The sequence below is a fragment of the Dendrobium catenatum genome, unplaced genomic scaffold (assembly GCF_001605985.2).
Source record: "Dendrobium catenatum unplaced genomic scaffold, ASM160598v2 fragScaff_scaffold_880, whole genome shotgun sequence".
Lineage (NCBI taxonomy): Eukaryota > Viridiplantae > Streptophyta > Magnoliopsida > Asparagales > Orchidaceae > Dendrobium > Dendrobium catenatum.
The window spans coordinates 310,421-323,805 of NW_021319342.1; the positions used below are offsets into that span (position 1 = coordinate 310,421).

Sequence of the window (13,385 nt, forward strand, 5' to 3'; positions counted from 1 at the left end):
CTACCATTGAGATGCCTTCATAATTTATGTGTCCTTTAAGTTGAAACTTCTATTCAAAGGTTTATTTGGAGCTACTTTGATTTGCATTTCATACCACAATCTTATTTTCGTTCGGCTATTGTTTTCTTATTGAATTTTTGTTGTTGTGTAGTTACTTTTCGGAAATTTTGTACTGAAAATTTTATTTTTTTCAATCAGATCTGTTAATTTGTAGCAGCTATAAGAAAATTATTGTCCGACTTTAAAAAAAAAAAATTTATAATACTCATAACAGATTCAAAAAAGACTATTTTTTCATGATAGTTTTGCAACCATTTTTATTAATTAAATAATTTAATTAAATAAAATTTCAATAACATTCTTAGCAAGCATTGAGATTTCATCATAATTTGTGACTTTTAACTCGAAATATCTTTAAGGGCCTGTTTGGGATAATTTTTTTGCTGCTTTGATTTTCACATCACAATCACATGTACGTTTAGCTACTATTTTCTCGTACATTAATAATATATAGAAGATGTTTAAATATATATATATATATATATATATATACAATATCATCATTAAACATATTCATAATTTCATTAATTAAAAATTTTATAGCCTATTTTAATTAATTAAAATTTAGTTGTTAAAGTAATAATTAGTTTAATTATCTATTAATAAGTTTAACTTATTATTCTATTAATAACATTAATATTAATATTAATAACTTTAAATTATTATTCTATTAATAAATTTAGTATTATTAATATTATTAATAACCTTAACTTTCCTATTAATCATTTTAACTTATTATTTTATCAACAAATTTAACATTAATATTAATAACTTATTTTTTTTCTAGAATTAGTTTATATAAATATAAAATAGTTTACGGTTTAACATATTTTACTTCATAGCAGAATGGTTGACACCCTGAAACCGAACAAAATAGGTCTTGCGTTCAATTTCCCCCGTGGACAGGCAGGCAGGGGTAGGTCCGGGGTAGCTGGGTAGCGCGCGCGGGCAGAGGCAGATTGGCCCATGGTAGTTGTGCGGTTTTTTTTTTTCAAAATAAAAATTTTCGTTATTCCGGTGGCTTTTTTCCACCAAACAACATCCAAAAAAATTCTGCCGAAATTTTTTTCGGTGGTTTTTATTCGATAGAAAATTTTTCCGACACTCTTTTTACTGTTGAAATTTATTTCGCCGGAAATGCGCTATAAAACTTTCAAATCCGTCCGAAACTTGACAATTTTTCGTCGATAATACGTGTTTTTTTGTAGTGCATTTTAAAAACGAGTCCGGTTTGAGTCCTCATTTTCGACCCAATTTAAATTATGGGTCATGTTCATGTAAACCCGAAAAACTGATTTTGACCTGAAAACTGGGGTTTGACAGGTCAACCCGAGTACACAGACTTTTAAATCAACTAAAAATCACATCTTGGATCGATTCCTTCGCGGATGTTGCGTTCCTAGAAGAAGAAATCTTCGCGTAGGAAAGGAACGGGGAAGTGGCACTCTGGCCTTTAGAGCTTGATGCGGCTCATAGTAAACTCTTCTCTGGTTGTGCTCTTCGGCAAAACAGTGAACGACAAAGGCAGGAAAATAGAGGATTGTTTCCGTCAGCAAGAATCAAGTGTCGTCGATCGTCGCGAAACTGAACGCCGACGATATCCGTTGCCTGATTTCTCTTGAACTGATGAAAGATCCGGTGACGGTCTCCATGGGCCAAACTTGCAACAGGTTTTCTATTCTCCGGTGGTTGAAGTTCGGGAACCAGACTTGCCTTGTAATTGAAGAGGTGCTTACAAGTGCCGACCTCATCCCCACTTCCATCATTCGATAGCTCATCAGGCTTCACTACCATGAAAATGGCATTCTGACTGCTCAACAGGGTAACGCATGAAAGAGGGATTTATCAAAGACACTCTCCTCTGCTTCTCCGGCGGCAGTTCGGCAAAATGGTAAACGGCAAGTGTCAACCTCTTGCGATTTGAGGAAGAAACCAAAGCCTCCTTAGATGGAACAATTATTACGTCATCTCACCTACGTCCGTCCGGTCAGAGGCTTGTTACTCAATTTTTGTTGGGTATTTGATTGGTATTGATAGGTATTGTTAGATAATATGGAGGAATACCGCTCTAAGAAGACCAATACCGAGTTATACCGAGCAATACCGAGTTATATCAAAAAATACCGAGAAAAAACTCGGTATAACTCGATATAACTCGGTCTTTCGTCTTCACCTAATGATATTTTCTCGTTATTATTGGTATTGCTCGGTATTTGCTCGGTATTTCTTATTTTGTGCATGCAATCTTAGTGCCGGCCGGACGTAGCTCTACGTACGTTCACCGGACCAAATAAAAGTTCCCTTAGATGCCGTTCCTTTCAGTCGGGTCGGCGGCAGCTTGTCATTTTTTCGTTGGATGGGAAGTACGGAGGACGACAGGTTGGCGGGTCGTGTTGAGTTAATCCAGGTTCAAAGTGGGTCAGGTTTAAGAAAGTTACCCATTTCTAAAAATGGGTCAGTTCGGGTCGGGTCAACTAGTGTCAAGTCATTTTCGGGTTAGATCTGAACCCGACCCATGATTCGATTTTGATAGCCCTAATTGGAATAATATTTAATTTTTTAAATAAAAACTGATGTATGCATAATGTGTTCTTAGGGCATCAACACTCTTACCCATATATAAAAGCACCTCTTAAGTGGAGAATAATCATATTTAGTACTTTTGGTTACATAAAAGGTTTGAACTTCTAATGACCTTATTGGCATAGTAGTTGTATTAGATTCAGCCTATGTTAAGATATGTCAGATTCGATTGGGTTCGAGAAAATGACTCGTTGTTAAAAATGAGTCGGGTTCAAGTCGGGCCAACTAATGTCAAGTCAGTTCCTGATTAGACCCAAATCTGACTTGTCTTTTTGACAGCCCTAATCGAAATAATATTTAATTTTTTAAATAAAAACTAATGTATGCATGATATGCTCTTCGGGCATCAACACTCTTACCCATATATAAAAGCACCTCTTAAGTGGACAATAATCTTATTTAGTACTTTTGGTTACATAAAACATCGAACTTCTAATGACCTATTAGGTAGAGGTAGACCAAAAAAGACTTGTTAGAAATTGTTAAAAATGCCCTATTTTCTATTAGATTTAAATAAAAATTTATCTCTTAATATGAAACAATAGAGAAAAAAAAAATTCAAATAGCCAGCCCCAAACAGTGTGATAAAAACTTGTTGTTGTTGTTAAATTATTTTCTCTAATATATGATCTTCTTTTGCACATATTTTCATCATTTTCTTAGAAGATTATTTGATGTCAAAAGAAGAGAACAATCTTTGAGGCAAGCAAAATGACAATAAGTAGCTTAACAAGCCTCATTTAAACTACTAAATGGTGTAAAAGTTAGATCCTTACCTCTCCATAAAGGATATTTATATGCATTTCCTTCAATATTTTTGTAGCTTTTGTGCTGGTTTCGCATGGATGATCATTAAGACTTCAATAAACAATCTGAAATTATATAAAAGAAAATATGATCACTAAAAGAACATTTTGAGCTATCAAAAACCAAATATGGTTGAGAAAATGGGGAGATTAGCCTGAAAGCATCATTTCGTTAGGCTCATTTGATTCTTTTTAAATTTGATATATCGCATGTTCATTTTGCTATTTACAAAGCATCATTTCGTTATGCTTTGTTTGGGACGGCTTAAAGCAGTTTTTTAGTACTAAAAAGCTGTTTTAAGAAGTAGGAAGAAAGTTGTTCCAAACGAAGCCTTAGGACGACTTTCTTCTTGCTTCTTGAAGTGGCTTTCCAGTACAAAAATTAAAATGTTTGTACTAAAAAGCCGTTTTAAGAAGCAGAAAGAAAGCCGTCCCAAACGAAGCCTAAATCTCATCGTACAGTTCTCCTCTACTGTTCATTTAAAAAACAAACTTGGAACTTCTATCCTAAATCCTAAACCGTAAACCCTAAACATGGATTGGTGCTTTATGGCCAATTTTCTTCCCTTTCCAAAATTTCTTACCATGATGAATTCCTTTGAAATTTCTGTAATTTGATTATACTTTTAAGTAATTTGTTCAAAGTCAAACTCAGGAGCCAAAGTCAACACAAGGCCACATGCCATGCATGCATGCCGCGAATCATGAAATTTATTGGGTCAAATTTATGTTAATTTGAAGATTTTAATTTGAGTCTTCATTTCATATAATTATATTATTTTTTTGCTATTTGAAGTATTGCAAACATTTTTTTTTTTTGCATAATGGATCTGTTTAGGATGCGTGTAATATTTTATAAAGTTAATTCTAAAGTTATTATGAAGAAAGTAACTTTATTGCTAAGATTATAGCAATTTGTTTTTTATAATAGAAATTTTTAAAAAATAGTAAGAAAATAATATTCAAATGAAAATATGATTATTGTAAGAACAAAGTGATTTTTGGCTCCGACGCTATCTAAATGGACATAAATTAAGTGCTTCAAAGTAGAATTGGAAACTTCTTGATCAGATATTTGATTTGCCATATATTCTCTAAATTACCTGTGCTTACATGTAAAAGGAGTGTCATGACCTGACAAATTATTCGCAATTATTTAACATATTCTTTCTAACAAATTAAGTAGGGCTGCAAATGAATCGAGTTGAGATGAGTTGTAACATGTTCAAGCTTGTGCTCGTTTGACAGCATCTTGTTCGAGCTCGGCTCGAAAAAAATGAGCTTTTGTTAGGAAAAAAAAATGACCTTTTGTTAGGGGTGTCACTTTTGGGTCACGGGTCGGGTTCGGGTAGAACCAGAAACTTATCCATCACTATTCAGGTCAACCCAAATCCGAACCATTCTTTTTTGAAAACGAGTCAATTTTTTTACCCCAACCCTACCTGCTTGGGGTCCTGATCAACCCGACACAACCAGAATGACTCGGGGCAGTGAAAAATTGATAGTTTTTTGGATAAAAAACGGGTCAATCTTCGCTTTTCGGGTAAAAAACGGGTCAATCTCTGGTTTTCCGGGTCAAAATGGATTTTCGGGTCAAAGGTTCAACATGAACCCAACTCGATTTTTTAAACGGGCTGAATTGTTGAACCATAACCTGACCTGTTTCGGGTCCCAGTTGACCCCAACCCGAATTTTTAGAGTCGGGTTCGAGTCGAATTTTCAGATCGTGTCAAATATTTACACCCCTAATGTTCATAGCCTCTGTTCAAACTTGTGCTAATTTAAAAACCCCTGCTCAAGTTGGGCTCGAGTTCAATTTAGAGCTCATTTATTTAGGCTTGTCTAGCCACTCATTAACAAGCCTCATCGAGCAAGCTCGATGACAAGCTGGTGGTTCGGCTTTTCCAAGCCCCATCGAGCCACTCGTTGACAACCTAGTGGTTCAGCTCAAGCAGACAAAATAAAATCATATATTAAGCCAACCAACATACAGAAGCCGACAGCCCTAAAACGAAGAGTGATATCTATTTACCTTATCAAACGAACATAATTAAATAGCTCTTATCGAGCCGAATCATGAGTAGCTCCCGAATGCTCGATTCATTTGCAGCCCTAAAATTAAGAGTGATATCCATTTCTTTAATACATTTAACTGATTATTCAGTTACTTTTCTACATATTCTATTATTTTGCTTGTAATCTTTCAAAATTCTTTAAAACCATAGAATTTTTTATTAATTAACATCAAAATTTTTAATTTAATTTCTGAAGTAAAAAATAAATAGAAATCAAGAAATTGACTATTTGTTAGGCAACATGAGCGTTGTTAGCTACTAAGAATAAATAATAGCTTATTAAATTAATTAGGGGTCTTTTTTATAAGTATGTTTGTGAAATTTTTTGAGGAAAGTAACTTAATAATTCTGATTATAAAAAATAATTTTTCACCACAAAAATTTAGTAACAATAAATAACAAGAAAATAATAATTAATAAAATTATGAAAACATTGTTATCAAACAAATCATAAGCTTAAGACCTCATTCAAGTCTAAGGATTCGTTTGAGGCTGTTTTCTTACTGCTTCTTAAAGCAGCTTTTTAGTATAATTTTTTTAATTTTTGCACTAAAAAATTGCTTTATGAAGCAGTGAGAAAGCCGTCCCAAATGAAGCCTAACTTCGACAGGATAGGGTGTTTTGTTAAGGTCAATTTAAAAGAGCTCAATTAATAAAAGATTCAGTTAAAGGAGCGTAAATGCGTAATGCAAAAATAATTATGAGAAGGGGCTAATACTGAAATCTAGTTGTCGCATTCATGAAAACGGAAATTAGAATTCCATTTTCTTAATATGGAAATTATTTTTTCGTAATTTTTAAATACGAAAAAATAATTTTTGTATTCATTATTATTATTTAAATTTTAAAATATAAATATGCTATTTTTGTATTCATTATGTATTAATATATTTTCTAAATATAAATAATTAATATAGCCTTGTTGCAGTCCTGCAACATTCCTGGCCGTAGAGAGATATAAGGTTTAGTTTTACATGAAGACCCAACACACAGACATATATAAAAGAGAGGGAGTGCGATAATTATAAATGGCACCAAAATTTTTACATGGAAATCCTGAAACAGAAAAAAAAAACTATGGGGCATTGCCCAATTGAAATGATTTTACTAATGTTGGTGGTTCATTACAAATAATGCATTTCCTAGGAGGGTGTTCGCTCAATAAAATTAATATGTGTTTTATAGAGCATATTACATAGTTAGAGAATGACAAGACAATTGTTCTCAAGAGAGTGTTGGCATGTTCGTTTAATTGTTAGGACCGTAGTCTGATTAGAGTGGTTAGAGGGGTTGTTGTCGGCGGGCAATAGAGGTTGAAATGATCGTAGTCAGACGATAGTGGTTGGAGGGATCGTAGTCAATAGGCGACACAGGTCGGAAAGGCCATAGTCGAGCGATGGTGGTCAGAGGGACTTTAGTGGTTAGCAAGCGACGGAGGTCCAAAAAACTGTAGTCAGAGGACGATGATCGGAAGGATCGTAGTCGGGCAATGGTGGATGGAGAAACCATAGTCGACGGGCGACAGAGGTCGAAAGAACAGTAATCAGGCAATGGTAGTCAAAGGGCCATAGTAACGCCGAAGCTGAGCTAATTAATCTGATTAAACTTCAGGATGTTTTAATTCTATTTAGTTGTTAGGATGGCTATATATATACAACATTCCTTATGTTTGGTGTAGCCTATTATATTGCTATATTTGTTTATAAATACTTAGCCAATACTTGTAATAGGTAGATTTTAGAGATTAATAAAGGCTTTTGCCATGTTACTTTGATTCTTGTATCCTGAGATTAATTTCAGGCGGTGGATTCTTGTCCCAAGGAGTTTTTGGAGACTTGTGCGGCCATGATCATCGGATCGTCAACGTGGATTCGTCGATCCCCCACCAGTCTGGTGTCATTTGGTATCAGAGCTGGCAAGATGCTGACATTTTTGACATGATTTTATCGTCTATTGGTGGTCGGATCGCAATTACAAACCACTCTCCTCTTTCCTTCTTAACATAATCATTTTATCATCTTTCATCAGCATCCTCTTTCTGACTTCTTGCCTTTTAGGTTTCAAATCCTCTTGCATTCTTGACTAGATTTTACAAATTTGGTTCCAGATCTTCCTTGCATGCTTCACACTACACCATGAGGTCATTTGGATTATAAGGCATCTTGCACTGGGAGTACCCAAATACATGATCAGGAGGGAAACCACCAATAGAGGACATGTACTCAAAACGGCAGAAGTAGTCCTCTTTCCCGACATCCTCAAGATTGGTGTGGTTCTTGAAAGAGATCTTTAGCCCCATGGAACTGCCATCGAATATCTTCTTCTCCAAACTAATTTCTTTTCTTGAAGGACAAAACAAGATGCCTTCTCGATGGATGTTGCAGGGACCACTTCAAGATGTAGAAATTGAAGATCTTCAACATGAAATTATTCAACTCAAATGACGATTGTCATAGCTTGAACGAAGGACAGATTGGAGCACCCTCGGTCGAGACTTTGATGGCTTTCTGATCTGATTTTTTCATAATAAAAAACGCAAGGATAAATCGAATGAAAAACATGTGATTGTTGATACTGTTCATTCTCCTAGAGCTCCTACTCATTCAGTAGTTATTAAGAAACCCATTGGCTCAAATAAAGGTGGAAAATTTGAGGGACTTGGTGTTCGGAAGCTCGCCACAAAGAAAAATGAAAGCCTCTATGATTAGAAACCGGAAGAACGAGCATCAGGTCTAACTCCCTCAATCGAGTTTAGCTTCGAAGATTTTGAAGATCTATTTCCGAACTCGTCGACTTGGTCTTTCTATAATGAACTCGTGTTTGACATGCATGATGATAACGACATGTTCTTGGGAGTTCTTGATGTTAATAAGCCTTTGTATGATGATTATCAAAGCGAGCCGGATGTCCATCATTAACTATTCACTCATAGTGTTCACAACAAGGCAACAAACTTGTTCGTCATCACTGACAAAAAAATGCAATTCAATATATCCCCAATGGTTTCGATATTGAAACTTCTATCTACTTCTCTAGGATGCTGAAAGAAACACAAATGATTCCAAATAATTTCACAATCACAAATGGTCTGTTCACTTGTGCTAAACTTTAGATGTTGAAGATTAGTAGACAATTTGACATCAAGTTGATCTATCCAGACTAGTTCAGCCAATCAAACCCGCCTCCATATTGTGGCCTACCGGGCATCTTCCTATGAGCCTGAAGTTCCTCCTACCCCGGTAGTATGATGTTGGATATGAGCTGATTAATCCAGTTAAACTTCAGGATAATTTAATTCAATTTAGTTGTTAGTATGGCTATAGATATACAATGTTCCTTTTGTTTGGTTTAGCCTATTATGTTGCTACATTTGTCAAGCCAATACTTATAATATGCATATTTTAGAGATCATTAAAGGCATTTTCCATGTTACTTTGATTCATGTATCCTGAGATTAATTTTAGGTGGTGAATTCTTGTCCCAAGGAGTTCTTGGAGACTTGATTGGCCACGGTCAATGGATCGTCGACGTGGATTTGCTGAGCCCCCTCTGATTCGATGTCACATAGTCGACGGGCAACGGAAGATAGAAGGATCGTAGTCGAGCAATAATTGTCGAAGGGATCACAATTAACAAGCGACGATGATGGGAGAAACCACAATAGAGTGGTGACAGCGTTGACCTCATTTTTGTATGAGGTCACTTGGACTACTCTTGACCTTAAATCAATTTAATTTCCAAATTAATTTAAATTCTAAAATCCTCCTAGAATCCTGACCTTAGGATCTATGCTAGGATTCTTCTAGAGCTTAAACCTTAGGAGCTACTCTAGATCCTAAACTTCTTCTAGACTCCAAGTTCTAGGAATTTCTTAGGCTCTAGGATCCTTCTAGATTCCTAACTTTAAGATCTATTCAGACCTTAGGATCTACCTAGATCTAAGGTCAATCAAGCCAATTCCAAGGTCCAAAGGTTTTGTCCTAAAGGCCTTTTTCATTGAAATTTCTTAATTGAAGGTTTTAGATAACTCTGGTAAATTATTTTGAAAAATTGATTGACATTCTTTCCAAGTTAGATCTTGGGGCGTGACAGATCCAACGTCAAAGCTCGGGCACAGGTCCAATAGCAATGATTTGGTGGCGTTGATGATCTCCAGGATTCTCTTTTTCTTGAAATCTTCTCTACTTCATCCACTCCTTTCATGTGAATAATGTGGGCCTATTTATAGATTTTTTTGAAGTGGCATGCTTAGTAAATATTGAAAAGAACTAGATTAAATTTGGAATATTCTATCGGACGACTGATATAAATTTCCTCGATCATGGAACATTCTTTAAACGTTTATATCACATAATGACAGTGGAATTCAGTGATCTTGGGCTCATTGGATTTGTCAGCAGTCATGTCAGGGTGGCGTTGATTCATCGACAGTTGTGTCGGGATGGATCTCCAGGATTATTCTAGTTCAAGAAATCTGCTCTTCTTCCTCTACCCCTTTCATGTGAATAATGTGGGGGCCTATCTATAGATTTTTCAAAGTGGCGTACTTAGTAAATATGAAAAAGATCTAGATTAAATTTTGAGTGTTCTATCGGACAACTTATATAAATTCTCTTGATCATGAAACATTATTTAAACATTTATTTCTCTTCATGATATCGGAATTCAATGATCTTGGGCTCATTGAATTCGTCTAGTCAAGCCACTCAATTCGACTATAAGCGTGCATATTTGATTTCATTTTATCATCCAATTGATGTTTTGAAGCTTCCAAGAATATTTTGATCCTTTAGTTTAGGCTCATTTGTGCTCCGATTGGACTTAATTTTGTGTCATTAGGTTTATCTCATTAGGATGTTCAATTTGACTATAAGCTTCCTCAAATTGGAGTTTGAATGGCATCGAACTTAATTTTGAAAAATTTTATTTATAATTGCATCAAGATTCGTACCCGACACATCAAGCCTATATTATATTTCAATGATAACATAACCAATTTAACAAATGGGTAGTTTTATGGTTCCAATTTATGGCTCATTTGAAATTTTGGGTCGGGTGTAGGTCAACCTACTAATCTAAATTCGACCTAGATCTGACCAAAGTTCCTGTTACGCATCCACCTTCCAACACCCACACAAGTAAGAAAATCGTGCTCGCATCGCTCACGCTCACATTGCCCGTGGTGCACGCTTATAGCCCACATGATTGCACCACCACCAGCAGCCCACTCCCTCGCTTGCCTACAGCCTACTCACAACCCGAGTTAACGGGTCAAGTCATGGTCCGAATTCCTGACTAACTTTTCTAATCAGGCCAGGTTCGAATTAGATTAGTTGAAGAAGGGGCCAATTTCAGATCAAACCCAAACATGACCCTAAAATCTTATTATTCCAATAATAAATTAATTTATTATTTGGGAGCTACATGACTGCTGAAGGAGGAAGCCTCCAAAGTCATACCTTTGATCGGCTGACCGTTTATTATCTGACTCTTTCCGATCGTAACTAATTACTATACGATGATGGCGGGTCCTCTTCAACATTGACACTTTCAAGGATTGTAATTCAAACATCTCGACCAAGTCTGCGTTGACACTTCTCTGCCCCTCCTTCCTGCTTGTATTCTTTCTATAAATACCCAACCCCCCATCCAAACATCAAATATACAGATCAAAACCAAAGATTTGTTGAACTTCAGCAGAAGAGAGAAACCAGGCCACCGAAAGATCTTAGCAAGAATTAAGATGGCCGCACTACAGACCCACTGCCTTCTTCAACCTTCATGCTTTATACCGTCGCGGCTCCCGCCGTGCCGTGGAAGATGGCGAGCAAGCCTTCAATCTCTTCCAAAACTTCAATCTCTCATCCCATTTGAAGAACTTGCCATGCTAACAGAACAGTCGACCATCAAGAGGAACAGGTTGGTTGCTCACAAGGAAGAGCAGAACAACAGCTTAATCACTGCCAAGCTTCTTGCCATCGCCGAGGCCGCCGCAGACCGCGCAGAAATGCATGCCATCATCGGCGAGCAGCGCAACAATTGGAACCACCTCTTCCTCCATTCTATCAATTCCATCAACCTCACCGCCTCTCTCATGGCTGCGATCGCCTCCATCCCTGAAATAGCAGCATCCCAACCCCTCAACCTCTCCTCCGCCGTCCTCTTCACTTCAGCTGCCGGACTGATGCTTCTCGTCAACAAGATCCAGCCTTCGCAGCTTGCAGAGGAGCAGCGGAACGCCGCCCGACTCTTCAAGCAGCTGGAAAGATCAATCCGAAGCTTGGGAGCCAGTACTCCAAGTGAATCCGACGTGGAAGAAGCCATGGAGAAGGTTCTCGCGCTGCAAAAGGCCTACCCGCTTCCTCTGCTCCCGGGAATGCTCGAAAAATTTCCCAAAGTAGTCGAGCCCACCAAATGGTGGCCGAAGCAGAAGAAACCACAAAGGAAGCAAGGAGTTGCTAGGAATGGGTGGAGCAGTGAGATGGAAAAGGAGATGAGGGGAGTTTTGAGAGTGCTGAAATCCAAGGATGAGGAGCAGTACGTAAGGCTTGGACAACTGGTTCTTAGCATCAACAAGTTCTTATCTTTCGCCGGCCCTCTGCTCGCCGGAGTTGCCGCGGTCGGAGCTGCTAGTTCCATAGGCGGCGGTGCACATGGTTCGTGGCCGGCGGTGGTTGGGGGAGCGTTGGCGGCAGTGGTGAACACACTGGAGCACGGGGGGCAGGTGGGGATGGTGTTCGAGCTGTTTAGGAACTGTGCTGGATTCTATAGGAGGTTGGAGGAGGAGATTGAGTATAACTTGGGGGAGGAGGAGGAGATGAGGGAACAGGGAGAGGTCTTTGAAGTGAAGATGGCGTTGGAGCTTGGAAGGAGTCTGTCTGAGCTCAGAAGAATGGGTTCCTATTCATCTCCTTCTTATGAAGATGAGGACATTGAAGAGTTTGCCGGAAAGCTATTCTGATGAAATTAGATTCAGAAACACCTTATTCGAGATGGATAGATAATCAATGACTTGTACATCACTAATTATTTTATTTAATTATTCTTTTATTCTTCACACATATTGGTTACTTCATTAATTTTTTTCTTTGGATAAAATGAGAGCAGGGCTTGATTTGGGACAGTTTTTTATTGTTTTTAGATGTTATTTTTTAGTCTAAATGTTTTTAGTTAAAAAATATATTTGTATCAAAACTTCATTTTAAAACATTAAAAAAAAATATTGTCTCAAACAAAATCTAAGCTTCTTACCTTTTTTTTTTTCAAATTGGAGCCACAATTTATGTTTAGCAATTATTTTTGTTTTACTTTAAAAAATATTATGTCTTAGAAACTATTTTTTATAGGTTAACAAAAAAGTTAAATTTCTCACAATATCTTTATAACTACTTTTACAAAAGATAGTAATTGTCCTGAATGGATCCTTAGGCTTGGTTTAGGATAACTTTCTTATTAATTTGTAATATTGTTGTAGATAAAATAATTTTTTTAAGTTGTAATAAAAAAAACAGCTTCATAATTTATTTATTTTTTTTGAAAGCACCATAAAAGTATTGGTCAAATAGAAATAATGAGTGAAATCTTAAAAATAAACATAACAAAGCCTTTTAAGTAAAATTGCAACAAGTAAGAAGATCTCTTATGAGATATGTATGGAATTCAATAAAATGTGAACATGTGGAATTTTAATCTTTTCTCATACACGAAGTTTTTAACACTTCCATTGACAGGTCCCAAGTCCTGGATGAGAAAAGTGGATGGTTGCATTAGGTAGTCGATAGCTAGCGTAAAACTTGTCAAATAATAATGACATGAATCATTTAAGAAATTATGTTAATGCTAGGGCGTCCTCTAGAAGCGA

General features: G+C 36.6%; 1 protein-coding gene across 1 annotated transcript; it reads left to right on the forward strand.

Moving 5' to 3' along the window:
• Window positions 1-10,825: 10,825 nt before the first annotated feature.
• On the forward strand, window positions 10,826-12,616 carry LOC110112791 (probable F-box protein At4g22030). Its single transcript, XM_020845118.2, has one exon. The coding sequence runs from the start codon at window positions 11,268-11,270 to the stop codon at window positions 12,483-12,485; it is 1,218 nt and encodes a 405-aa protein (XP_020700777.1). The 5' UTR covers window positions 10,826-11,267; the 3' UTR covers window positions 12,486-12,616.
• Window positions 12,617-13,385: the final 769 nt, after the last annotated feature.